The following is a 27272-nucleotide window of genomic DNA, read 5'->3' as shown; positions in this document are numbered from 1 at the left end:
TTAGAGATTTAAAGACAGAAGTGTTTCATATACTAATCAGATGCCAAGCTTTGCAAACTGTCTTTGTCTTTAGTTGGGGGGAATTTGTAAAAGTGCCCCCATCCACCCCATTCTGGAGTTTGCTTCTCTTTCCGCGCCTTTGTTGAACGACCTGACTTTCCCGAAGCAACCAAACCGAGAACTGCCTCACCCGCCCTCTCCCCCCCGCCCCGCAAAAGGAAATAAATAAAAATGCCCCGCGAGAGAAGTGGGAGAAATCATGCCACAAAGCCAAGTTCCGCGGGAGTCGAGCCCCCGTGTTGCCCGCGGCGGGGCCGGGCGCGCGGGGCGGGAGAAGGTCCCTACCTGGGGCCGGGCAGCAGCGGCGGGGTCGCGGCGCCCATGGCTTCGCCGGCTCCGGGCGGCCGCGCGGGGAAACGCCAGCGGCTCAGCAGCGCCCGGACCCGCCGAGCTCGCTGCGGCCGCCCCGGCGCCGTCATTGGACCGATGAGTCACGTGGTCTGGCCGGCGGGCGAGCCCCTCCGGCCGGCTCAACCCCTCACCTGCGCGCCCCGCTTCGCGCAGAGGCCCCGGGAGCGCGACAGCAGACTTCCCGAGCCCGGAGTGGGCTGCAGGACGCACCGGAGAAGAAAATCCCGGAGCTCGGCCTCTGATCCCCGATACTCAGGCTGCCAGGCAGCCGGCGCCGCGAAACTTTGGTGCCGGCTTTTCCGCCGTGCTGCTGGGAGAGGGGAGCTTCCTCAGATTCGGCGTGAGTCAGGGAGGTACGTAAATGCACTCCCTGGCGAAGAGACCTCCCCCTCGTCCCCCGTGAACTTGGGGTTTGTTTCCTCCCGGGTTCTGGCCATAGCCGCTTACACCTGGTGTGTGCAGCTCGCCTGCTTTTTATTGGATAGATGGGAAAGAGCGCAGACGCTACTGGGGCGAGAATTCCCAGGGAAGTTGCACACACTCATCTGCACCCTCAGGACCGCAGTGGGAGTTCAATGATGTGCTTTCCTGCCCCCACCTTCCCTCTCTGTGCCTGGGGTGTTGGAACTTTGGCTGTCACACTCCGTCCACCGTCCTGAGCTCCACGGCCGTGCTTGCTGCAATCCGTGCACCTAAGCTTGGTTGCTTTACTTTAAAATAGTATTTAAGGGTTGGAAAGTCTATTCACCTGTGCTCCGAAGTGCGTCGGTGTTGGTCTTGACAGGAGAATGTGTTAAGCAACGGCGCCACCTAGCTCGTCCTCTTCTCTCTTTCCCCTTCATTCATTCGGGGGAGAGTCAGGATAAAACAGAATGCTGGAGAAGCAACAGACAGAATACTATTTAAAGATGAACACACTGCCCTCAGCTCTTAATGTGTCCACTCTAGTGATTCCAGCGCCATTTACACGACGACATTTCCCACGCTTTATGGGGGGAAACTCGTGTTTTGAGATTCTTCCCACTTGTGTAGTAGCAGCATGCTTTAAAAATGATAGATTTATGAGGGACGTTAAATGCTCTTTTACATCACTTTCTGATAAAAACTCTTTATCCCAGTAAAGGACCGTCCTAACTTGTAGCCCACGCTTAAGTAATGTCCACAGGATACTGATTACATTTATCGGTTAGATTATTCTAACCAAAAAGACTGGTATTTATCTTGGGTTTTAAAGTATAGTTCCCAGACTAGTAGAATCAGCATTATTTGGAGGAATTTAGCAAAAATGCAGATTCTTGGGCTCCACCCCAGACATTTGGATTCAGAGCTGGTGGGGCCAGGGAGGGTGAAATAACTTGTATTTAAACAAATGATGCACATTCCAGTTTGAGAACCACCATCCTGAGTCTGCTCAAGCAGCTGGCTAAATTCCACTCATTTTTTAAAGGTTGGGATTCTGTAAAGTCAGAGGTGATGGTGTTACTGGTAACCTCAAATTACCAGTGTTACATAATATGTCATGTTGATACACTGAAACCTCTGATGTGTCTATACAGAGTGTCATCTGTACTTTATGCAGATCACATGGAATGCCAAAAAACGTGGAGACCCTCATGAAAAATACAGAAGAAAAACCTATGGTTTCTTCATGCATATAGAAACGAAACACCATGATTCACTTAGTATTTTGGGTATGTTTATGTTTTCATTGGCATATAAATTGTTCTCCACTGATGAGTCATGGAAGAGAGGAAAGCTAATTTGAGTGGATTTGTCTGTATAGTTCTAAATTTGTCAATATAGTTCTAAAGAAGAGACAAAAAACTTTTAAAAAAGGTTATGATGTTGGCTTACATTTTAACCCAAAAGGCACTGTATTAGGCGTTTTAGGATTTTGAGAAAGAGGTAACTGGTTGGATTCTTCATCTTTAGCTCAGATTCCCCATTGGATGGACAATATATTTCCAATTGCCTGAGTGGATATCTTAACCTTTAAACTCTTTGGGTTCAGGTTTATTATTTCCCTCATTTTCATCCCTAAACCTATTCATTTTACTTTTGCAACTCTATACTCTCCACCCAACTACAACTGGAACTGGAATTATTTGTTTCCCTTCTCTTTCATCTCTTTCCTCTATCAGTGAAGTCCTGAAGTCACCCTTCTTAGCCATTGCATTGCCACTGCCCTAAGATCAAGTTCTTACATTCTCTAGCTCAGATCTTTGCAATAGTCTCTTTTCTGGTCCCTCAGATTCTAGTCCCTTCCCTCTCTAATCAATCTCACATAGTACTGCCCCAATCTTTCTGAAATGCCATTTCAACCAGGCCTTTCACCTTCTCAAACATTTTTTTCATGACTCCCTATTGGCTACTGAATAAAGTTTAAAGTCCCTACATAGCATGTGAAGTCATGCAAATAGCCCCTGGCCCTCTCTGGTTTTGTTCACACAGCTTCCTCCATCTGAAATGTCTTTCTGACGTTCTGACAGCTAAGTCCTATTTATCCTTCAAGCCTCTGGCTCTCTGTCATCTCTTGGCCATCCTTTTTGATTCCCAGTTAGAGTTAATTGCTCTTTTGCAATGTATCCTCAGTACCTGGCTTTCACTTTAACAACAACAAAAAAACCCATCTATCTTACATCTAGTTTAGTCGTGCCTGCTTTAAATTGTAGGATTCTGGAGGGCAAGGGTTATTATGCATAACTAATTTTCAAATCATCTTAGGCATAGCATAATGCCCTGGACAAAACACGCACAGTGTTGTGTTCTTGCCCCTAGGAAAGAAGGCATTTAATTAAACAACAAACTCCATGTATGTGAAATGCTTTTATGCAGATACTAATGATCTACTCCTCTACATTTTCTCTGAGAACCAAAAGAGAAGAAAATTTAAACTTCAACCTAAGGAATTTAGATTAGAATCCAAGAATGGATTCCCCTGCGTGGGTAATGGAATTGCTTTCAATGAGCGTAAGTTTTACACAGAAGATGAGACCCAACAGATGATTTCAACTTTCTTCAGATCTGATTTTGTTTCTCAGGGGATGTTTGTTTGGTGAAACTAGATACAAAGTTTCACCCATTTATTTCCTAGTTATCATCACTTCAGCTCTCTGTTGCCTCCTTGTTTTTTTTTTTATTTTTTTTTTCGTATGCATGTGGAGAATTCTCAGATCCCAGCGGCAAGAAGTGGGGGTTAGGGGAGAGATGCGCATGGGAAGCTTCCCTCTTGGTCCTGCCCTCTCACCTGGAGGCAGTTCCCACTGCTGCCCCAAGCCCCAGAGGGAAGCACACAGCCCTCGCACTTACACACAGAGCTTGTTTCCTCTTTTTTTCTGTTAAGACTGTGAAATCCTAGAAGGTATAAACTATTTTATTAGCCTTTGTATTCCTGGCAAAATGCATGGCCAAGTAAATATTTGCTGAGTGAATACTTCAGCTGTAGTGGTTATGGTTATACCTGAAAATCCTGGGAGTTTGCAAAGACCTCCAGTGATCTTCAGAGCTTAGCCTGGCCTCTAATTAGCAAATTAAAAAGTATCTTATAGGTCATTATCAGTGCCTCCTGAATACTCAATGCTTTATTTTTATGCACCTTGAGAAGATAACAAAAAAGGCGTCAGTGGTGTATTGAAATCCTGTTCAGTGATTCCCTCTGGACCTCTGTTTTTAGGTTTACTCATCTCTACATTTGGAACACTGACATACGGCTGTTGTGATGATTACATGGCTTAGTACATGCAAAACTCCAAAAAGTGCCTTGTGTATAGTAAGCGCTCAGTAAGCATGAACAATTATTATTATTATTGCCATTATATTATTATTATTGTTACTGAAGATCTCTAACTACATCTGCCAAAGTTGAGGGAGAAAAACAAACATCATGCAAACCTAAGTAGTTTATCTTTTATTCATACAAACAATACATACACAAGACTGTATATTGTTTGAAGACTGCAGTAATTTTCTAGTGTAACAACTCTGTAACAAAATTTAACTAAATGTAACATTTATGAAAATATAAATCTCTGAATAGGTAATTCTTCCCAACAATACAAAGTTTACATAAAAACATTCAATATGAGCTATCAGTTGCAAACAATTTAGGAAAAATCATTCAAGTCACTTGTTAAACTCTATTGGGTGTTACATAGAACATTCACACACTACATTTAATCCATCTAGGCATTTAATTCTTAGAAATGTGTAGCATGGAGGTCCCACTGATAATGACAAGAGTAAGAATGGGTTACTTCTGAAGAGCTAAAAAATAGCATCGACCAATACAGTCAACTCCAGGTGATCTGTATGCGGAATGAGCCTTCTCTGGGCTTAGGGAGCTGGCTCCCTGGCTGGTAGCTAGACCAAGGAAAACATACTGAGAAAAAGTCTCTCACCGGGGAGTGAGTGCTTGTGTCTGAATCACATCTCTGCATGCTTATACGTCAGACTGCTTCCCAAAGTGAAGTACGGTTGGCTTGGATTCCCTATGGGTTGGATCACTTTGTGTCTCTCATTAGCATCAACAGTTAAGATGTCACTCTCTTTTTCTCACATTTCTCCCCAACATCCCTCTGAGGGCAATAGCAGAAGCCATCACTACCTTTATTCTGCAGTTTACAAAAGCAGTACGTTTGGGCGGTTAAGGATCTGTCTATGGATGCTTGAGGAGTTCACAGCAGAGCTGGACTGAAAGCAAGTCAGTTCCTTGGTCATTATTCTGCCCGTTTCAAATCAGACCCAACCAAACCAAACCATCACTACTGACACCCTTTGGAAAGTCATCCAAGGACATGCCATGAGGAGGATATGGAAAGAAGAAAATCACTTTCCCCTCTTAGGATGTAATATTTTCGTTTAAATAGGGGAAGTAGTTTTTTAAAAACAGTAATACCAATTTCACAGCTTCTGCTTTGAAACGGTTAAGACTATAATATAAAAGCCTCAGAGGAGTCCTCAGGCAGAAAGAGTGACAGATAAAGAAGGATACATATAGTGTATAGAGTAAGAAAGTGATTACAAACAGGGACAATAAAGAGCCTTTGGACACTCTTAAGATTCATGAAATATTTTAGCACAAAGACAGGCATATTCAGTTTGTCCCAGAGTATTTGGTCATCTATCTGCGTTTTACACAGGAAAGAGGAGGAATGAGAGTAAGGCAAATGTCATCAGTGTTCCATAGGTGGCATGTCAAGAAAGCTCTCCTGCTATGAAGATTTACTGCAGGGATTTAGGAAATAATTTATGCTTCCATACAACCATCTTCCGTAGCACAGACTGTTGTTAGTACAATGATAGAAACGAACAGGTGTTTTGACCAAATTTGTAACGCCCTTTCTGGAACTCTTCCTTGCACCCAGCACGAAGAGGCATTTCAAAATGACGTGAAACGATTGTGGTTTCCTATTAAATGTGTCCTTTGCAGCCCCCAACATAGCTTAAAAATCCTCTGTTCCATTGTATGGAAACCCTTGCATGCAGTTGTCACAGCTGCGTTTTAATGAAGACCGGCTGTGTGTTCAGTAGCCCTATGATAGTGGGAAGTGGCTCTTGTCCTGATCCAGTCTGTGGCCTCACACTCGACATCCTTTCTCCTGGGAAACTGGGAGTACATCTGGGCTTTTCTGTTACGTTATTTTGCACCTTTAGGCCTTCCATCTGCAAGACTGGGTTGACACAGTTGTCAGGATCGTAAAACGTAAGGAGAGATTAAGGCTGTGTTTAGTGATCCACACAATCACTTGATGTTCAGCAGCAGATTGTGTTTACGATTTCAACCAGTGTCTGTAGAACTAACTCTGGTCCAAACGGTCTGCGTGTAGCTCTAGCCCCTCTCATCTGAACAATAGGATGCGTTAAGCGGCTTCTTTTCACACAGGTAACGTAAAAACTATCCTCTAACTTCCAGTTGATGTAGCCATGTAAATACAGTTTCTAGAAGTTCCCTGTCAAGACTTCATTCCTGGAAAAACTTTGACAAAAAAAAACCAAAAAAAACCAAAAAACTCAAAACCAACTTCACACTTCTGTACATTTCACGAGCACGCAATAATGAACACGGGAACTCCAGCATCTTTCCTGTCCTTTAAGAATGAGTGGGTTATCATCTGGGATACAGAAGATACTCTTTTTTTTCCTTTTATATGTGTAGCACATATTTCTGCTGAGCAGGAAAAAACATTTTGTCAGTTGTCAGGGGCATAACTGTGGCCCCTGGATTCCAGAACAGGGCACACGCGGTCATAGCAGGAGTTGTGTTTCTTGGAGGGCGTCGCCTCGTTGGGCTCCATGGAGTCACTCACTGTGATTGGACTGTCTCTTGCAAAAACCTCGGTGGACTCTCTCCATAAGCAATCCACAGACATCTTAAAACAGTAACTGTTACACTTTGGCCTGGATGTCTGTGTCGCATTGTTGAAAATCTGTCTGCTATTTGAAGTGGCGATTTTAATCTTCAGTGCAGCATCCACACGGTCCACCACCGTGTATATCCCTATACTGCCATCGTCAAAACCCACAATGATGTTCAGGTGCCGCTGGGAGAGGGCAAGAAAAGTCGGTGTTTTGTAAAGGGAACAGGCACCGATATTTTTGCCGTCGGCCAGTCTCATGACAATCAAACTGGATATGGCACCGTTTTCATCCTCCTCCTCCCCGTTTCGGAAACAAATGTACACCAGGTAGCGACCATCTCGAGACAACCTCTGCCTCCAGATGACGCCCGAGGCGTGAACCACGCGTAATTTACCGCTGTGTAAGTCCAGCACGTTGATGTTTTCATCCCCCCTAGAAATAATGCCCAGCTTGCCATTGGGGGAAATTTCAAAATCCTCTAGGTTTTTCAGGAAGTTGTTTGGAAGCTGCACACGACGACAGATGACTTCCTCTGTCAGACTCCAGATATTCACCGTCTCGGCCGACGTGATAAACACGATGATGTCCGGACAGTCGGGGATCAATTTAAAACTCACGATGGTGATGCCGTCCTCACAGCAGAATTTCTTGGTGATGCTCCCTGTCCAGAGGCTGACTGCCAGCACCTTGCTTTTGGTCATCCCCACCACGAAGGTGTTTGCCGAGGTTATAAAGGCGTTCTGCAAAGCGGTCAGGATGTTGCACACCCTGTGGCCCGTGGCCAGTCTCCACACCCTGGACGCATTTTCCTCACAGAGAGAGACCACGAACTGGTCATTGTGGGTAATGAGCAGCTGAGATATTCTCTGCCCGTTAATTCGGAAGAGGTTTTCACCGCTGCTGGTGTGCCAGACATACTGGCTGCTCTTGTCATCCGATGTCACCATGATGTCTCCCGAGGACGTCAACACACAGTGTTCGACTGTGCCTTCGTGCTTAAATACTGCTTCCAGGAAGCCACTGCTGAAGTTCCACTTGTGAACACAATCAGAACCATCGAGCGAGTAAATGATTTCCCCCCTAGCAGGTAACACCAGACTCTGGATGGGTTTTCCAGTCTTATCTATGTTGGACATGGCTGTGATGATATCAATGTCCCAGATGGAAAGCACGCCACTGGTGGATAAAGAGAGCAGCATGTTGTGGTGACTCGATTTCACCAGCTTGACTATGGTACCTGAGATTTCCTGTAAGCTCGCCATACACTGCCCCGTTTCCCGCCTCCAGAAAAACACGGCTGAGGTATTTTCCATGGTCGCGATGATGCAGTCCCCATTCTTGGACAGCACGGCCGATATAAAGCGTTCGTTGTGCTTAGCTCTAAACTTTTCGGCCACCTTCCACATGCCGGTATCCAAGAGCTCAATGCTGAGGGCTTTGCAGATCAGAACGGCACTTTGGTCCTCTGAAAGTTCAACACTGACCACCTCGCTGTCTTCCCGTCGGCAGTCAAAGTCATCCGTCAGCTGGGGGCTGGAGATGTCCTCCGTGTTCCAGACGGAGAGGCTTCCCTCACTGTCTACCATGACCATTTCTTGGGCCATGTCCAAGATGAGAAGGAACTTCACAAACCCGCCTGAAAATTCAGAGGTCACCGTACACAGCTTTTCTCCACTCCCCAGATGGAAGATGGTGGTGGTGTTTAGGTGCTGTCCACAGAAAGCATACACACCGTCCAGGGAGCACTGGACACAGGTCACTTCGTACCAGCAGTGGAACTGGTAAAGGGGCCATCCGTAGAGCAGATCGATGACAGTCACATCTTTGCTGGCTTCGAGCCAGGCCAGGGCATGCTTGACGGACAGTGTGAATCCGTTGATGTAGGTGGAGCTGCTTCCATGCTTGGTCCCTTTGATTTCCACTTCAGACAGGAGACAAGAATTGACATTGTCATACACCAGCAAGGTGTTATTGGTCGTAGCCACCACGAGATACTTCTCATCACTGGTGAGTTTCATGCCCAGGATGACCGACTGGGCTGTTGTGATTTGCCGGAGGAGCTGACGTGTTTCCACATCCCACGTGCTGATGGAACCATTTTCTAAAGCTGCGAGGACTGTACTGGGATTACAGGTAGGCAGGATCTCGGTGACATGCAGATGACTGGATGACAGGGGAAGACGCTCCGGGCTATAGGTCACGTCCATGGATGAGTGTAATGGCACAATGGAGCAGTATTTGGGCCCATCTTTGTCACATTCTAAGAGAAGGTGTCTGAGTTTGGGCAGAGAGCTCACAACAGGCAGCAGTCTTTGCTGCAGCTCTGCAGAAAGGGAGCCAGGAAATGCAATGACCTTGGTTTTGATGCCACGGAGGGTGCTGGCCAGGAACTTCAGCTCCTTCTCCTGCGAGTAGTTGTAAGCCAGCTCGATGTCCGAGAGCACTCTGTCAAACTGGCCGATTTTGATCATGGTGTAGAGCCAGCTAAAGTTCATGATGACGCCGTAGAGCAGGTCATCGGTTTTCCCACACCTCGTCAGGTGGTGCAGGAGCTCACACATTTTCCGATGATTGACAAAGAAGATGTCAGGCTCCAGTGGGTTACACTGGAAAACCCAGGGCTGGTCCGGGGCCTGCCTGTCGAAGGAAGCCTGCTCCATGAAATGCTTTTCTTCCTCAAGCAGGCTGCTGCTCTCCAAGTCAAGGCAGCCATTCAGGTAGGAGTCTTCGAGGCAGAAAGCTTTCCTCCGGCCCCCTGACCAGACCCCCAGGAAGTAGTCGGCCAGGATGGTGTGCATTTCACGCAGGTCCCGGTCATCCTGCAGATACAGCTTCTGGGCGATGAGCTGCAGGTGTCTGTTGGCCCAGACCAGGAGGGTGACGTTTTTCACATGTCTCTCGATTAGGTACCCACTGAGCCCCTCCTTGAGCCTCGCGATGTACAGATAAGGTACCCTCAGGGGATTGCCAGGCCTGGCGCCCTCGTGGAGCTCGCTCATAACACTGTTGTCAAGGGCCAGCACGTCCTCCAGCTCCATTTCACTCAGACCCATTTTGGCCATGGTGATGTAACCAAGAGCCCGGGAGACAAGTTTCTGCCCACACCTCTTCTCCAGGGACCAGAAGAGCTGCTCTATGCTCTCGTGAACGGTGACGCAGAGGGAGGACTCGTCCACGTCCCTGTGTGATCGCCAGTGTCTCACCTCCCGGAAGGTCAGGTTCACAAACATGGGCAGCGTGCACTTGGAGAAGGCGTTGTTGACGTAAATCTGCTGGCCCGACGTGACCTTCCTCTTGACGCGCAGCAGCTGGTGTTTGAGGACCTGGCTGCACATCTTCCTGTCCCTCGGGATCAGCTCGATATAGTTGTCCTCTTCGTGGATAAGGCACCTTAGTTTCTGCAGGATCCCATGCTTGCTGGGCAGTGTGGACAGGACAATCCGGACAAAGCGGGGAAGGTGAGCTGGGAGCCACCAGAGCTTCCTGGCTTCATCACTCTCAGAGAGCTGCTCCAGGGCGTCGAGTATCACCACCAGAGGTCTCTGCAACGAAGACTCATTCAGAAGGTTTATAAATAAGTCACGGAGGTCATGGATCTTCTTAGGGTAGCTCTGAACCAGGCACCGGTAGTTTACTGCCAACTGTTCACAGACGCTTAGAAGGAGAGTCCTAAGGTCGGTACTCATGTCTGTGGTCCCTAGAAACCTCACAATGATGACCGGGTCAGACTCTGGTCCCGTGTCTTCATGGAGCCAGCCGTAAGCCTACAACATAAAGGTGGCGTTTAGAATGGTGACATGTATTCCCACAGCCACAGGCAGCAACACGTCTTTGCAGAGATCAGACTTCTGGTAAACCTGGCCAGGCAGAAAGTAGCCTAGAACTGGGAAATGGAGAAACCCAAGATGCTCAAAGAGCTGTCACAGAGCTCATGCACTAATGTCTACAGGTGGGCCCCTCAGGATCATTCTACTAAAGGTAGTAAAACCATGATGATGGGATTAATCAATCCTAAAGCAGCATTTCATTCGTATACAAGGCATTTCACAAACCATAACACTGAATATCTAGTATGCTTAATTGCTCGTCACTACTTCTCAGCATGGTTCTTGGCCCTTGATAAGTCTTTAATGAATAGATTTAGTAAGGACCTACACACTATATTGAGTCAAATATTTTCCTTAACTGAGATCACATAGGGTCATATATGGCTGACCACACTGCTAGTTAATTAGAACGCGATAAAAACACCCAGCACTAAAATGATACAGAGTATCGTCTTTTATGATTCAGAGGCATTTCAGTTTATTGACGTACGGCAAGGTCATCATTATAATTATTTTCATCATTGCCTTAAAAATCTAGATAATGCTGGTTAAATGAGTTTTTCTAAATTTGTGCCTTATAAGAGACACATTTTTATATAAACAGTCATCTGATCACTTTTTTTTTCCTTGAAAAAATGTATATTTTTTCCCACTGTACAGCAGGGGAACAAGTTATCCTCACATGTATACATTTTTTTTCCCCATGATCACTTTTCTCATCTCTCTGTAGGGCACATGAGATTACAGAATCATGTAAGAAAAGAAGACACCTAGGCTCAGGCTGGACAATAGATTGCTTGGAGTTACATGATTCCCAAGAGATGAAAATGGGGTAGAAGTCATGTCTGACTTCCATTCTAGTGTTCTCCCTCTCCCTCACTCCCTTTTGAAATTGTACCATTAGGGAGATAAAATACATGAGGGGGCTGCTAGGTTTAGCATTTTTCTGTCTGGAAAGGTAAGGTCAAAAATGAATGTGGGCAAAGTATAAAGCACTCCAAAGCGTATTTTTAAGGGAGATAATGTCTTTGAGTCATTCTTGGAATTCACCAAGGATACGCCTTAGAATAGGACATGTCATCTAATGCATTAGGAAGTAAGTTTATGAAACTTGGTTCCTCAAGAGATAGTTCAGGTTAAAGGATGAATACTTTAGAAAAGATTCAGGGATGTCGGTTTCAGATTGAGCTGTGGAGGAAAATAAACAACTCCTTGTTGGTGTTTAGCCCCACCCTTTGAAGCTGATTTGGAGGATGATAATCCTGCCATTTTACTGTGGCTCTTCGGTGGCAAATCAGAACCAGAACACAATTTATTTGTCTCTCCATGGCTTAGAAGGATTCTATGCTTCTTCCTCCCTCCTCCCAATCATGTGTTGTGGGATATGCAGTATCTATAAAGAGTGGCCCTCCCATCGTGTGGGAGGAAATGTTGGTTGCACAGGAGACAACTTGGAGATAAACAGGAGGTGCCCGTCTGCATCCTCTCAAGGGGTACGAGGTCACAAGAGAGCACCGGTGGTTGCTGGTACAGGTGGTGAGGAGGGAGGGGGAAGGGGCAGGCGTTCCCCCAGAGAGAGGAGAGGCAAGCAGAGCTGAGGCAGGTCGGGACCTAGAAATAGGCAGAGCTCCTCAGAGGACCTGGTGGTTGGCCCACATATCCAGAACGCACACTCAGAAAGCCATTTTTCAAGTTGATTAACTGTCAGCGCACTCTGCCCACGGAGACTGCTTATGTGTACAGACCTATGAGAACACATCACGTGACTGCCTCCTGTGCTAGATGAGGGGGCGGGGTACGCAGCGGGGGTGGGAGGGGTTGCAGCACATGCACACATCCCTCCAAACACCTTTGCCCCTCTCTCCTCCACAAGGAAAAAAGCCCCAGAGTGAGTGTGAAATGGATGCACCAGTGTTTCATTTGATTTCAATTCCTACAGTACCCTTCATAGCATTGCTGTCTTGCTTACTTGGAATAATTCTAAAGTGTGAAGACATGCATACAGAGTAGTGTTCAAATGCAGACACACACATGCACACACGTACACTCATTTATTTTGATGCAACGGCCTCTAAATGTAAGCCTGCTATTTCGCCTGGTTTTCAATAAGAAAAAGCTGCATATCCTAAAACAAGAAGAACATCCAGCACCTGAGCTTGGCAGGTTAAGAAATGGTAAGATGGGTCTTCCCGAGGATTTCTTGAGAGTAGCTTTGATATACCTGATGGTCGCCTGTGACCTTACTTGGGAACCTAATCCCTGCGTAAGTTGTAACACAACTGTCCCTGTGATGACCCACCTGAGATTGTGTAGCACATGGTGGGTCATAAGCGTGTTCACACGAGAGTGTTCACAAAGTTAAAGAAAGCTCTGTTCTTAGGAGAGTAATCACAGGAAGAACAATGCAAAGACACTGAAGTAATAGCAGGACACTCGAAGCCATCAGACTTTCATATCCAGTGTAACAGGAGGTTAAAACTGGTACTAGTTTCGTCCAGTTTAGGCAATAGATACCACATTCCAGAGTGACGCTCCAGACCATCCTGGAAGACTTGAAAGGGAGTTGTGAAAATCAGTGTCTCTACCTTGGGTGGACTACCCACCTCCAGCCTGAAAAGGAGATTCAAGACTCGATGCCAAGAAAAAAGTGGGTGGTGAGGAGACTGTGGGTTGTATCTGTCACCACCTCATTCCAAAGGGGGGGGCCGAGAGGTGCTCACCCCTCCTTTCTAGCCTAGAGAAAGGGGCTATGATGGACCACTTACAGGAACTGAAATCAAATGAGAAGACTTGGGAGACCTGGCCATCTGTGTCTGGTGAGATCTGAGGAATACAGAGCTTGGGTGACTGAGGCCAGCCGCTCTGATGGAGGAGGTACAGGGAGCCGGAGTCTGGAATGGGAATTTCTCTGGGCAGAGCAATGCCTGAGGGCTTCCCGCATATGGACCACCTGTGGGCATGAGCTGACAGAGGTTTCTGTTGGTTCTGTTTCTCTCAGGTCCTAAGGGAGTTTGCTGGGCTGTCAAGAGGCTCTTGGCAGAAAGATACTAGAAATGTGTGTTGCTGGAGGTCTAAGAACCAGGGAGATGACCAGCTCACAAAACAATGCAGTTCCCTTTGCCTAGGGAACTGTAGGTGAGAGACACTCAGTGAGGACAGGGCAGGGGAGACAGCCCTTGGGAAAAGGCCCTGAAAACTATAGGAGGAAGTTTTAAACACCTGCCAAGACCAGAGTGCCAAGAACCCAGGTCAGGACAGTACTAGTCGTATAAGAATGTTCTGGCCACATGCTTACCTTACCTTTCCTGTATCCCCTAAACCACAGCCCTATAGGGGGTCAGAAGTGTGGACAGGGTTCGGAATGGAGGGGAAGAAATGCCATGCGGTGAAGGGAAAAAGATGGCCTTGTCCCTTTTCCCACTGGAGGTGCCTTGCGTAGGGCAGACCTCAGCTGGGGAAGGGAGATATAGACTAAAATTTTAATTCCCATCTTTGACTGGACATAGTCCTTGCTGATCTGAGATGGTTTTGGCATCTAGACGTGATTGGAGGGCTTGTCTTTGCTGAGAGGGGTGAAAAGAATTAGGAGATCTGCCCTGGTTTCCATCCACTTGAGAACTAGCCCCCCCCAACATTAGTTTGAACAGTGAAAGACAAAATAAAGCTGTTCTAGAATTCCAGGAGTCTTACTCTTTCAGTAAAACTGTTATGCCGGCAGAAGAGAAATGCCACAGTATCCATTCCAAAAAAATGAGTGATAATTCTGCAGGTAAACGCAGAAAGCGGAAGTGACTTTGCTCAATTGATCTTTCCCCCAAAGTAAACGTTCTTACAAATATACAAGAATAGGCTTTTACCTTCTTTGCTACTTCGGCCAGCAGAAGGGTCTTCCCGGTGCAAGGTCCACCATATACAATAAGAGGGTTGATGTGACCACTTTTGCTTGGAAGAATGTATTTGTGCACTCTGTTTAGAGCCTCACACTTGTACTCGTAGAAGGAGGCATATGTTTTACACAACGAGGAATGCTGCAGGATTTCGTCGTACAGTGTATCAGTTTCAGTGTCAAAATTCTGTTGTACTGTTGCCTGAATTATGTCAATCATGTCCTCATAAAATTGTTTACCGAGCCCTTCTATGTAGTGATTTTCTATATCTTGGGAATAGCCCAGTTTCATGTCACAATGAGTAACAGATGTGTACACTCTCAGATTGGATGACGCAACAATGGTAGGAATAAATTCATCCCTGAGTTTTATCAACTTCTCTTGGGCTTCTGGGTCCCGAATGATCCTTGGTTCTGCTCCAGTTATATCCATGTATTTTCCCATCTCTGGGATTTTCACGAAACGCTCAATGTTAGCGATTTTCCTAATGTAGCAAACACACTTCTTTAGGAATGCTGGAGTTTGCTTCCCTAGAGCAAAGTCAAATTCATCCTCTATAGCTGAAAGAAAATATAAACGACAAGGAGTTTATTGCCGAGAACAATAAACACGCCCGGCACATGAGTCACACACCTGTAGCAGAGTCATCCCTAGAATAATTTCTTAATTCCTTAATTTCCTATTTCTCTTTTCCTAAACAGCCTGGTCATAGGTTCGAAATTAAATTATTTAATTTCCTCCCCAACCGGAGGGAGATGGAACATTGGCATAATAAAACATATCAAGGTGATGGTTGATTCTTCTAAGATCCTGCCTAGCTTCCCTTTCAGGTTTCAGGGGTTGTAAGCATGGAGAGCAGGAACAAGCTGGGGCCGAGAGAGAATGAAGAAGAGGCTGAATGCCGTCTCTAGTTTATTCTTGCCTTGTCAGTCTCTCCTTACAATGTGGTCTCTTCATTTTGTCTGAGTTTCGTTGTACCCCAGACAGATTCGTGTAAATATAAGTATAGAAGCATGTTCCAAATATAGGCTCATTATGTTTATCCATTATCCACATCATTGTTAAATTCCATTTTATCCATCCTTGCAGGTACAGAAAAATGACTTAGGATATAACTTTATTTCTTCTGAGATAAACCATGTTAGGGTGTACAATACATACGCTCACATAGAAGTAAATAAACAGGAGTTCCCGTCGTGGCGCAGTGGTTAACGCATCCGACTAGGAACCATGAGGTTGCGGGTTCGGTCCCTGGCCTTGCTCAGTGGGTTAACGATCCGGCGTTGCCGTGAGCTGTGGTGTAGGTTGCAGACGCGGCTCGGATCCCGCGTTGCTGTGGCTCTGGCGTAGGCCGGTGGCTACAACTCCGATTTGACCCCTAACCTGGGAACCTCCATATGCCGCGGGAGCGGCCCAAGAAATAGCAACAACAACAATAACAACAACAACAACAAAAGACAAAAAAAAAAAAAAAGAAGTAAATAAACATTCTAAATCATTTGAAGGCCCATAAGAACCCTTAAAATTGGATCAGTAGTAATAAAAACGTCACTTAATGCCTGATCTTAGGGAAAAAAGTAAGAAATAAAATAACAAAACCAATGGAAATGAATTTTAAGGCAACAGTTGTTTAAAACTGGCTGCCCTTTCTTCCTCCTCCCCCTCCTGCTTTCCGTTATCCAGTTGGTCTTAACTGAGCACCTACTATGTGCCAGGCACTCTGCCAGTAGCTGAGGATACAACAGTGAGGGAAAAATGGAGGATGCTGCTAGAAAAAGCCATTAGGAAGCTTACAGTCCAGTGTAGGATGGCAGACATGAATCACAGTCATACAAATAAATGTGTTATGATTATTTTTAGGCCCTCGAAGGTGAATAACATGTGCCATGAGAACAATCAACCCACTTGGAAAAGTCAAGGAAGGCTTTCTTAAGGAGGTGACTTCTGGGCTGGGATTTGGTGGAAGCATGGGGGTAGGGGGTGGGGCTGGTCATAACCAAAGACATTTCAGCATGCTGTCCACAACCCCAGCTTCAAGCAAAATCTAGAACATGTGTGTATTCTATAAAGTAATTATTAAGGAAGGTGGGAATTTTGTTTACAAATGGAGCCTTTGAGTGGATATTTTCCTCAGTAGTGATAGCAATTAATAAAAATTTGTGACTTAAGTAAAAAAAAAAAGATATATTTATCACCACCAGTGTTGAATGAGCTGTGCCATTCATGTTGGGATGTTTTACAAAGGGTTTTATTCAGGCAGGTTGGTTCAGGAGGCCAGTTAAAAGGAGCTTCTATAGCTATGTCTACTCTTCTCTTTAGAGACGAGTAAGAACTTGTTATCATGGAGACAAGGGAAGAGGCAAGAAATCTGGACATTATGAGCTCCTGCAGAGAGCAGCTTTCGGTCTGTCTCTTTTCCAGCCATCTGAGTACGATGGGAGGGGTGCACTGGGTTAGCGAGAGCTACATACGGGGTAATGTGAAGAGAAAGGAAGCGATCCACCTGTAGCATCTATATATAACGGAAGATAATCAGAGATACGCACTGTCACCTCTGACTCTGGGCGGACAAGCCAGCAGTAACCTGACAGTTACCACCCCTATGGAAAGAGAGTGTTAATAAGGAGTGTTGATCATAACTGCCACATGGCAAGAGATACAGACAAACCAAGTTGATAGAGCCCATTTGAGCTCCACTCGGGGGGGAGAAAGAGAGGCTGTATGTAAGAATGTCTGGCTAATGGTAGAGCCTTAATAAATATACCTGAATAAATGAGTCATGTGAGACAGAAATCAACTGGATAGAATTATTTTTATTTTTTTTCTTTTTAGGGCCGCAGGTACAGCATATGGAAATTCCCAGGCTACGGGTCAAATCGGAGCTGCAGTTCCTGGCCTACACCACAGCCATAGCAACCTGGATCTGAGTTGTGTCTGCCATCTACACCACAGCTCACAGCAACGCCAGATCCTTAAACTGCTGAGTGAGGCCAGGGATTGAACCTGTGTCCTTGTGGATACTAGTTGGGTTCTTTATCTGCTGAGCCACAATGGAAACTCCAGTCTGTAGGATCATTTTTAGAATTAAAGGGCATCCTCATGATTTGGGGGGCTTTTATTAATAATTCCTGCCATTGGAGTTCCTGGCGTGGCTCAGCAGAAATGAATCTGACTAGTATCCATGAGGACACAGGTTTGATCCCTGGCCTCGTTCAGTGGGTTAAGGATCCGGGGTTGTGGTGTAAGTCACAGCAGCGGCTCCGATTTGGTGTTACTGTGGCTGTGGTGTAGGCTGGCAGCTGTAGCCTGGATTCGACCCCTAGCCTGGGAACCTCTATATGCTGTGGGTGTGGCCCTAAGAAGACCAAAAAAAAAAAAAGAAATTTGCTGCTGTTTATTTCCCGGTAAATATTATGAGTTATCTGCCCCCCACCCCAAGGGATACTATGTTTGTTTTCTGTCACTACACTTTCCTTAATATCCTAGAGTTTAACCATCACAGAACCTGACAGAGAGAACACTAGGGGGAGAGTTCCAGCCCTGGCTACTGTCATTCACGAGACATTCACCTCTGCTAATCCCAAGACCCCTCAGTTGCAGCATTCACAGTAGGGCACCATACTGGAGTGTAATTTACTTTTCCCCCTCCCCTGTTACTTAAAAAGGTAAAACTAGAAGTGTTGTGAAAAATTACACATAAGTAGTACACCTTTCCAGATTCTATCTGGAATGCTTATTTTTAATCTTTCTGAAAATGCTGAAGTAATATTGTAGTGTAAGCCCTGATGGTTTTTCTTTGTTTGTTTGTGATGCAAATGCTTGACCTAAGCTTTGATTGCTGAAGCATCCACTTCAATGATGGCTATCTGGAATAAATATCATTGCCAGCCCACACATACAAAGCCAGGCTACCTCCCCTCACCAGGGCTCCTTTGTTTTAGAAATGTTGGCTGATTTCAGTTAACTAGCCTTTGGGGCCACTTTTTTTTTTTTCTTTTTTCTTTTCTTTTCTTGTGCTTTAAATTCCTGCTCTTCAGTTTTAAATTCACCAAAAAAGAGTGAGCTCACCCTTGACCCCAATAAAAGCAGGGCCCCAGGTCTGTGTGTTCTCTCTCTCCTTGCAGCCTGGCTGTGTGGCCCCAGGTGTGCTGAGTAATCTCCAGGTCCTGTATATAACAAGCCTTTATTCTTTAAAGTTCTCTGATGGTGATTGCTGGAGCACATCTTGCAATTATAATAAGAAACACAGGGGCTGGTCCAGCCACAGCTTTGGTTATTGATAGGCTGGACACTGGCCCAAAACAAATACACACGATCCATTTCAAAGAGCCAGCCTGAATCCAGCAATTTCATTGTGCAGACGCAGTCTTAAAACTTTAAGTTTGAAATGTAAACAAAATTTCCATGAGCAAGCACATCTTTAAGAGATGTAGCCCCAAGGAGAAAACAGCATACATGTAGTAGTTTAGACTACCTTTTATAAAATTATTACTCTTCACATGGCTCTCTTTGGGGACCAAGTTCTTTAATGCGGAAAAAATTAAGAGAAAGTGTTTGCTGATGAAATATTTGAAAACTTGAGCCTGTCTGACTCTCAATGAGAGGATGTGCCATCAAGTGGTGTCTCTTACATCAAGAATAGGAAACCTTTTGCTCAGGCTATTTTTTTTCCTAATATGGCAAATTTAAAGAATATGGTACTTTTGCTCTTGATAATGAACCAGGGCCTCAAAAAATGGATCAAAAAGAACTTCAAAGAATATGTTTATATATAATGCATATTCTGAAGATAGTACTCATTCCTGCCAATGTTAGTATTTTTAGGGAGAACTAAAATAAGACCTAATTTTTGGACAGCTTCTAAAGAATGAATGTGTCAAAATTATTTATAATCTCTCTGTGCTTGAAATATGCGTACATCCAGGGAGAATGGTATGCAGTGCCTCTTAGGTTTTCATAAATGTTTTGCCACGCCATCTCACAAGACCCATCTGCAAATGCAACTACTCTTGGTTTTTCTTCAATAAGTCTTTACGGCCAACTCTCAAAATGAATGCTACTTAACTGATTACTTTTACCCAGGACTGTTTGTCCCCTGGAAACTATGACTGACATCTTCCTTCAGATATGTGGTGTCCTGCGCAATTCCTAAAAATAAAGCCTCTTTTCCATGCCTGAGAAAGGCCTACAAGTGAGTCTCTGCGCGGTAACTAGGGAGATTTTTATTTTAAGGTTAAATTAGATCCTGCCACTGCCTTATTTCCCAATATCTGATTTCTTCCCATCTCACTCAGTGATGGAACAAATTTTCACAGACTGAGGTATGGAGAGGTCATTCTGGCTTGCCCATGATTTGGCTTGAACTTTATGTTAACTGGAACAGCCTGTCTTAAGGCCTGTCAAGGCTGCATTGTACATCTGAGTTAACCACTAAAGAAAAGAATGTATTTAAAAATCAAAATGGAATAACAATGGTTCGGGCATTTAAAATGGAGCTGGGGAGTTCCTATCCTGGCTCAGTGGTTAAGGAACCTGACTAGTATCCACGAGGACATGGGTTTGATCCCTGGCCTCGCTCAGTTGGTTAAGGATCCAGCATTGTTGTGAGCTGTGGTGTGGGTCACAGACACAGCTCGGATCCCATGTTGCTGTGGCTCTGGCATAGGCCGGCGGCTACAACTCCAGTTGGGCCCCTCGCCTGGGAACCCCATATGCTGTGGGTGTGGCCCTAAAAAGACTAAATAAATAAATAAATAAATAAATAAATGAAGCTGGATGGCCATTGCAGATGTAGTTTCAGACAAGTTCCTGGGTCACTGAAAACTTGAATTCTCTGAACTGTATCAGACTCCAGGATTGACGCCAGCTGTTCTCAAAACAATATCTGCCATCAGCTGCCTAGATTGCAAGGGCTCCCCTTCTAACTATGCAGCCATTTTGGACCCCAACCTATCCTTATTTAACAAGCATCCTGACTTCTTGCCAGCTCCAATTACAGTTCTTTTTTTCTTTTTTTTTTTTTTGTCTTTTTGCCTTTTCTAGGGCCGCTTCCTACGGCACATGGAGGTTCCCAGGCCAGGGGTCTAATTGGAGCTGTAGCCACCAGCCTACTCCAGAGCCACAGCAACACAGAATCCGAGCCACATCTGCGACCCACACCACAGCTCACGGCAACCCTGAATCCTTAACCCACTGAGCAAGGCCAGGGATCAAACCCGAAACCTTACGGTTCTTAGTCGGATTCGTTAACCACTGCGTCACGACAGGAACTCCTCCAATTATAATTCTTGATGATCAACTCATATAACTATAACTTTGTGATTTTTGCCTATATAAATATGCCTCCCCCACTTTGTAGTCTGATGGGACAAATTTCAAATGCTTCTTGAATCTGCCTCTCGGGCTGTAGTCCTCAGTTTAGCTCATGTAAAATTCTTTTCTATTCTATATTATAGATTGTTTATTGATTATTTCCATTGACACTAGAATAAAACATAAGGCTCTTATTATGGCTTGTGCCCACCTCTGACCTCATCTCTCCTTCCCAAGCCTGGCTACCTTTACTTTCTTCCTGCTCTTGGACTTGCTAAGCACATACCTGTCTCAGGGATTTTGAATGTGGTAATCCCTCTGCCTGGAATTCTGTTTGAGATATAGCATTGCTGGCTCTGATTCCTTCTGTGATTTAGTTCAAAAGTTATTTCCTTATTACTCATCCCATCTAAATCTGGACCGCCCACATCCTTCATCAGTCCCAATTTTCCTATTACTATGTTTTATTTATAGCACTTATCCTTTCCGAAATGATATCGTTCATCTGTTTGATCACTTGCCTTTCTTTTATTTCCCCCTACTAAAAAAATAAGTTCCAGGAGAGCACAGACCTTGCCTTCTTGGTCATTGTTGTATCTCCAATGTCTGATGCATAGTATTCACTCAATAAAATTTGCTGAGTGAGCAAGTGAGTGAATGAATGAACAGCTCAACTCAGAAACACTGGCGGAGCCTGGGCTATTATATCCAGACACCTCTGACTTCTTTTAAAGTCACATTTTCTGGAGAATTCCCTTAAGTAAGGGCTTATCTTTAAGACAGAAGAACACTTGCCTCTCTAGAGGATGGAAACGTTTAGAAAAATTAAACTTCACCAAGCAGTAAATGCAACTAAGTTTGTAGAACCATAAAAGGGAAGCAGTGGCTGCCCCTATTTTTTTTTTTTCCCCACTGTACAGCAAGGGGATCAAGTCATCCTTACATGTATACATTTTTCCCCCCACCCTTCGTTCTGTTGCAATATGAGTATCTAGACATAGTTCTCAATGCTACTCAGCAGGATCTCCTTGTAAATCTGTTCTAAGTTGTCTGATAACCTCAAGCTCCCGATCCCTCCCACTCCCTCCCTCTCCCATCAGGCAGGCAGCCACAAGTCTAATTTCCAAGTCCATGGTTTTCTTTTCTGTGGAGATGTTCATTTGTGCTGGATATTAGATTCCAGTTATAAGTGATACCATATGGTATTTGTCTTTGTCTTTCTGACTCATTTCACTCAGTATGAGATTCTCTAGTTCCATCCATGTTGCTGCAAATGGCATTATGTCATTCTTTTTTATGGCTGAGATGCCCCTATTATTTATCTTTTCCTTAGTTAAATGAGGATGTGTAAAAATTACCTGAGAACAGGTACCTCTTGGCTTGGCTGTGTTTCATTTTCCCCTTTTCATGTAACAGTTTTACAGAAGTCTTAAATATCTTCTTGATCTCATCTGATATTTCTTGCCAGGGCTTCTCATTCTCAGAATTGGCAGCGGGCTGTATCTGTGGAAATATAAAAGAAACCACTCTTAATACCATCAAAGAAAACCCAATATTTAAGAGCAAGAGACCTGTTGTTATTTGAAGGTCTGCTATATGCCTTACTATGAGAGGCACTTAATAGACAGTATCTCATTTACTGTCCCTAACACCCTGAGAGTGATTGAATTCACCTAGTGACACAACAGTGTGAACCCAAACAGGATTTGTGTGTTGGACTTTCTTAATATACCATATATTTCCCTCTTGAGTTTTAATGCAAATGTCATAACAAAATCATCTCTTCAATACCCTCTAAGGAAAAGAGACAGTTAAAGGGGACGTGCTCATATGCTACTATTTAATTGTCTTTGGTTGTTTCTTCCTTACTTATTTTTATGATCCTCTAGGAAATTAAATAGGAGGAGTGAGTGCCTATCAAGAAAGTAACATTTACAGAGCCTTACTTATCTTCGTATTCAAAGATTCATTTACTGGAATTCCCGTCATGGCTCAACGGAAACGCATCTAATTAGGATCCATGAGGATGCAGATTCAGTCCCTGGCCTCGTTCAGTGGGTTAAAGATCCGGTGGTGTTGTGAGCTGTGGTGTAGGTTGCAGACACAGCTCAGGTCCTGCTTTGCTGTGGCTGTGGTGTAGCCTGGCAGTTACAGCTCCGATTCAACCCCTAGCCTGGGAACCTCCATATGCTGTGGGTGCAGCCCTAAAAAAAACAAAACAAAACAAATGAACAAAAGATTCATTTACTTAACAACAATTTAACGGAAATATCGCACGGGGGTTAGAGAATAATTTAAATTTCCCTGGAGGATCATAGAGTCAAACAAAGAAGAAATAACTAAACCCAATTAGATAGTAATATATGTGCAAGTGCCATCAAACTACTGTGTGAAAATGGTTTCTTCAGGTATCATGTTTTTTGATATCTACATTTACTAGCTACTACCTTTACTCCTGGTGTATTTAACTGGGGAATGGTTTGAGGTTTACTGCAATATTCCTCTCCAGTTTCTTGCAAATAATGACTTTGAAAAATGCATGTGAGGGTGAAGAAGAAACATCAAGGAATCTGACAAGATTTCGTTTTGCATGGAGAAAATGCTTTATGTCAAATGTCAGAATGACAAGTACACAGAGTTCTTGAATGAAGAGCCATTGCTAACCCAGGGTTCTCCTCCTCTTGGAGCTGCCTGGGTGCCGAATGTATCAAGGATGTTTTCTTTGGAAGAGGGATGGGTCTATGCTTTCCTTTCAATCTCTCTAAAAATGCCATGCAGCAAATGGGCCAACCCATCTTCTCTAGCTCCTTCGTTCAGTTTCTGGGGGACACATATTTGATCCATTTGGGAACAAAGAGATGAGAAAATGATGTTTTCGTCACACTCATGCATGACTCAACTCACTCCTAGATTCTACATGAGACATGCAAATATAAATTAACAGTGTATGAAATGTTGAAGGAAAATACTGAATTTTAAAAACCAAGAGGAGTTCCCGTCATGGCGCAGTGGTTAACGAATCTGACTAGGAACTATGAGGTTGCAGGTTTGATCCCTGGCCTTGCTTAGTGGGTTAAGGATCCGGCGTTCCCGTGAGCTGTGGTGTAGTTCGCAGACGTGGCTCGAATCCCTCGTTGCTGTGGCTCTGGTGTAAGCCGGTGGCTACAGCTCCGATTCAACCCCCAACCTGGGAACCTCCATATGCCACAGGAAGCGGCCCTAGTAAAGGTAAAAAGACAAAAAATAAAAATAAAAAATAAAAAAATAAAAACCAAGAGACTACAGAAGTTATTGTGGCTCAGAGGTTTAAGAAGCGCATACTGTCTCTCTGAGGACATGGGTTTGATCCCTGGCTTTGCTCAGTGGGTTAAGGATCTGGCATTGCCGAAAGCTGCAGCAGACATGGCTCAGATCCAGCATTGCTGTGGCTGTGGCATAGCCCTCAGCTGCAGCTCCAATTTGACCCCTAGCATGGGAATTTCCATATGCCATAGATAAGGCCCTAAGAAAGAAAGAAAAAAAAAGAGACTATAAAATATAGCTAGGCATATTTTAAAAAGACCCCTCTCTCCCCGCCAAAAGCATTTTACGAACTAAAAATATAAATGTTGAACTTGAAAACTCAGTGCACGAACAGAGTTGACATAGCTGAAGAAGAAAATTAGTGGGCTGGAAAAAAAGACCAAAAGTAATTTTCTGGACAGCAGTACAGAAAGATAAGGAAATTGATCTTGTGAAAGACAATGAAGAGACATAGGATAGACTGAGGCAGTATTTGTTCATCTAATTGAAGAGCAAAAAGGAAAGGAGAAGGAGTGGATGAGAGACATGAATTGATGCGATGATGGCTGAGAACTTTCCCAAACTGGTAGGACATGCCCAAATATAGGAAACAGAACACACACCAGTCAGAATACCTACACAGACACATTATAGCAGAATGAGAAAAATACGAATATTTTCAGATAAACAGAGAGACTTTATCGCTAGTAGACCTAATGAAATTCTAATGGAACTTCCAAATAGTATACTTCGGGAAGAAGGAAATGACCCCAGAAGGAAAGTCTGAGATGCCATTTGGATTTAGTTGTTAAAAGGAAATTTAGGAGTTCCCGTCGTGGCTCAGTGGTTAACAAATCCGACCAGGAACCATGAGGTTGCGGGTTCGATCCTTGGCCTTGCTCAGTGGGTTAAGGATCCAGCATTGCTGCGAGCTGTGGTATAGGTCACAGACGTGGCTCGGATTCCTCATTGCTGTGGCTGTGGTGCAGGCCAGGGGCTACAGCCCCGATTAGACCCCTAGCCTAGGAACCTCTGTGTGCCGGGGGAAGCGGCCCTAGAAAAGGCAAAAAAAGAAAAAAAAAAAAGGAAATTTAGGGTCCAGAGCAGGATACTTTTCCGTCTACTGTGCCTTTTCTGTGAAGAAAACCACCCCTGGATGACATTAATAGTTTAAAGTCAGAGAGAGAGAGAGATGTGCTTTGGAGAGAAACGTAACTTACTGCATTTTTATTGCTTTTCAGCATTTCCGACTTGGGTCTGAGGTAATAAGCTGCTGGTACTGAGTTCTCATCTCGACAGTACCACTCCTCCAGCAACTTGGTCTCCAGCTTCGCCTCTACGGCAGCATCCAAAATCATTTCAAACTCTGAGGCTTCCACTTCTCCAGGGATTCGGATGTTCCCATATTTTTCACCTAATAGTCCCTGTGTATCAATACGAAAGTTCAGTTTAGTGTATCATCAAGAAAGTTCATTTTAGCAGTCATATCATATGGCCACTCAATAAATATTAATAAGTAGACAGCAAGATACATTGTTCCATCAATTGTCTCTTTTAATTGCAGTGGATACATGTTCCTATGGATTGTTTCATAAGTAAGTTTAGACCATTTATATTGTAGTTATAATAAATTGACATACTGAGAATTGAGATTGCATATCATATCAGTCAAAAAATACAGAATTTTGTAGCAAAGTTATTTTCCCAAAGTTTATATAATGTAACAAAATTTGTGGGGTTTTTTTTTGTTTTTTTTTGCTTTTTTTTTTAGGGCCGCAACTGTGGCATATGGAAGTTCCCAGGCTAGGGGTCAAATTGGAGCTGCAGCCGCCAGCCCAGCCGCAGCCGCAGCAATGCAGGATCTGAGCCGTGTCTGCAACTTACACTGCAGTCTACAGCAACGCCGGATCCTTAACTCACTGAGCTAGGCCAGGGATTGAACCCACAACCTCATGGTTCCTACTCGGGCTTGTTAACCACTGAGCCACAATGGGAACTCCTAAATTTGTCTCTTTTGAGGCTTTTTTTTAAATTTGTGACAACAAATGACATGCTGGATTCTATGAAATAGCAAACATGTAAACTTGCAAACAAAAGAATTCAAAGCCCCAGATTTACACAGCTACAAATGAAAAAAGTATGAAATTGTTGAATATGATGCAACTATAAATCCACTGGTAACTGGGAAAAATTCAAAATATAAACCAGATATCATTTTCTCCCTATTGAAACGGCAAAGGAAAACACATGCTCAATGTCATTTGGAGGTGTGAGAAAATACCTCTATAGAGCTGATGAATGTGTAAATTGACCCAGTGTTTCTTAGAAGGGTATTCTGGCAATATGTATTAAAAGACTTAAAAATACATGAGCTTTGACTTGGCAGTTTTTCTTCTGGGATCTGTCATTAGAAAGTAATGAAGGATGAACATAAAGACAGCATATTTATGCTGAGCCTGTTTTAACAGGATAGAATTAAACCTAAGTGTCCAGCAAGTGAGAACATTCAAATATATTTTAGTACCTCTATTCCAAGGATAGTACGAAGTAATGTTCTAGAGCTGTATTGATGTAGAAAGATGTTTATAATATACTGTTAAGTGAAAAGATAAGTTACAAAACAGTATGTATAAGATCAATCCGATGTATGTTGTATATATGTTATATACGTATACACACACATGAAGGAGATTGTATATATTTGTAGAAACACAAAACAAACACATAAAGATTTTGTGAGACTATACAGCAAGATTACTAATGGCTATCTTGCAGTGGATGGTTTAAATTTTACTTCAGTTGTTTCTTGAGTGGATTGCTTTTTTATTAAAAAAATGTTTGCAATACACACGTGTTACTTTGTAGTAGGAAAAACAACAGTTTTTTTGTTTGTGTGTTTGTTTTTAATTTTAAGCCTGGTAATGCTGTCTATACTCCTTTGTGGAGCAACACTTTCAAGTCTCCTCCAAGTGTTCACTTGAGCCCATGGTTCTCAAATCATGGTCCTCAGATGAGCCACACCCTCATCACCTGGGAACTTGTTCAGCCTGCACGTGCTTAGGGTCCATCCCAGACCTCCTGAATCAGAAACTCTGGGGATAGGGCTGAGAAATCTATGTCTTAGCAAGCCCTCCAGGTGCCAGAACCACTGGCTTAAGCCAGGAAAAATATTAGCTTAAATAGCACCTGGCATTTC

The 27272-nt window shown here is 44.0% G+C and overlaps 3 protein-coding genes across 4 annotated transcripts in view; 1 reads left to right on the top strand and 2 right to left on the bottom strand.

The window, feature by feature from the left end:
* The window catches only part of C10H4orf19 (chromosome 10 C4orf19 homolog), an 88683-nt gene extending 88221 nt beyond the window's left edge, over nt 1-462 (bottom strand). The window contains exon 1 of one of the 2 annotated variants that reach the window (XM_047798823.1): nt 346-462. The gene's annotated coding sequence lies outside the window, so the exon portion shown is untranslated. The remainder of the gene's footprint in view (nt 1-345) is intronic. The other variant, XM_047798824.1, reaches the window with a different exon arrangement.
* LOC125137380 (uncharacterized) lies at nt 232-25603 on the top strand. The gene is made up of 3 exons (XM_047798093.1): nt 232-764; nt 1991-2102; nt 25318-25603. The coding sequence occupies exons 1-2, from the start codon at nt 232-234 to the stop codon at nt 2067-2069; spliced, it is 612 nt and encodes a 203-aa protein (XP_047654049.1). The 3' UTR covers nt 2070-2102; nt 25318-25603.
* LOC125137379 (NACHT and WD repeat domain-containing protein 2) overlaps nt 6399-27272 on the bottom strand; it is a 63332-nt gene continuing 42458 nt past the window's right edge. The window contains exons 4-7 of the mRNA XM_047798092.1: nt 25297-25500; nt 22153-22297; nt 14453-15042; nt 6399-10532 (exon numbers count right to left, since the gene is read on the bottom strand). Of these exons, the coding sequence (XP_047654048.1) occupies nt 6600-10532; nt 14453-15042; nt 22153-22297; nt 25297-25500 (4872 nt within the window). The 3' untranslated portion in view covers nt 6399-6599. The remainder of the gene's footprint in view (nt 10533-14452; nt 15043-22152; nt 22298-25296; nt 25501-27272) is intronic.

This window comes from Phacochoerus africanus, chromosome 10, assembly GCF_016906955.1.
Source record: "Phacochoerus africanus isolate WHEZ1 chromosome 10, ROS_Pafr_v1, whole genome shotgun sequence".
Taxonomy (NCBI): Eukaryota; Metazoa; Chordata; class Mammalia; order Artiodactyla; family Suidae; genus Phacochoerus; species Phacochoerus africanus.
Note: the sequence above shows the minus strand (reverse complement) of the source record. Positions and strands in the feature narration are given on the sequence as shown.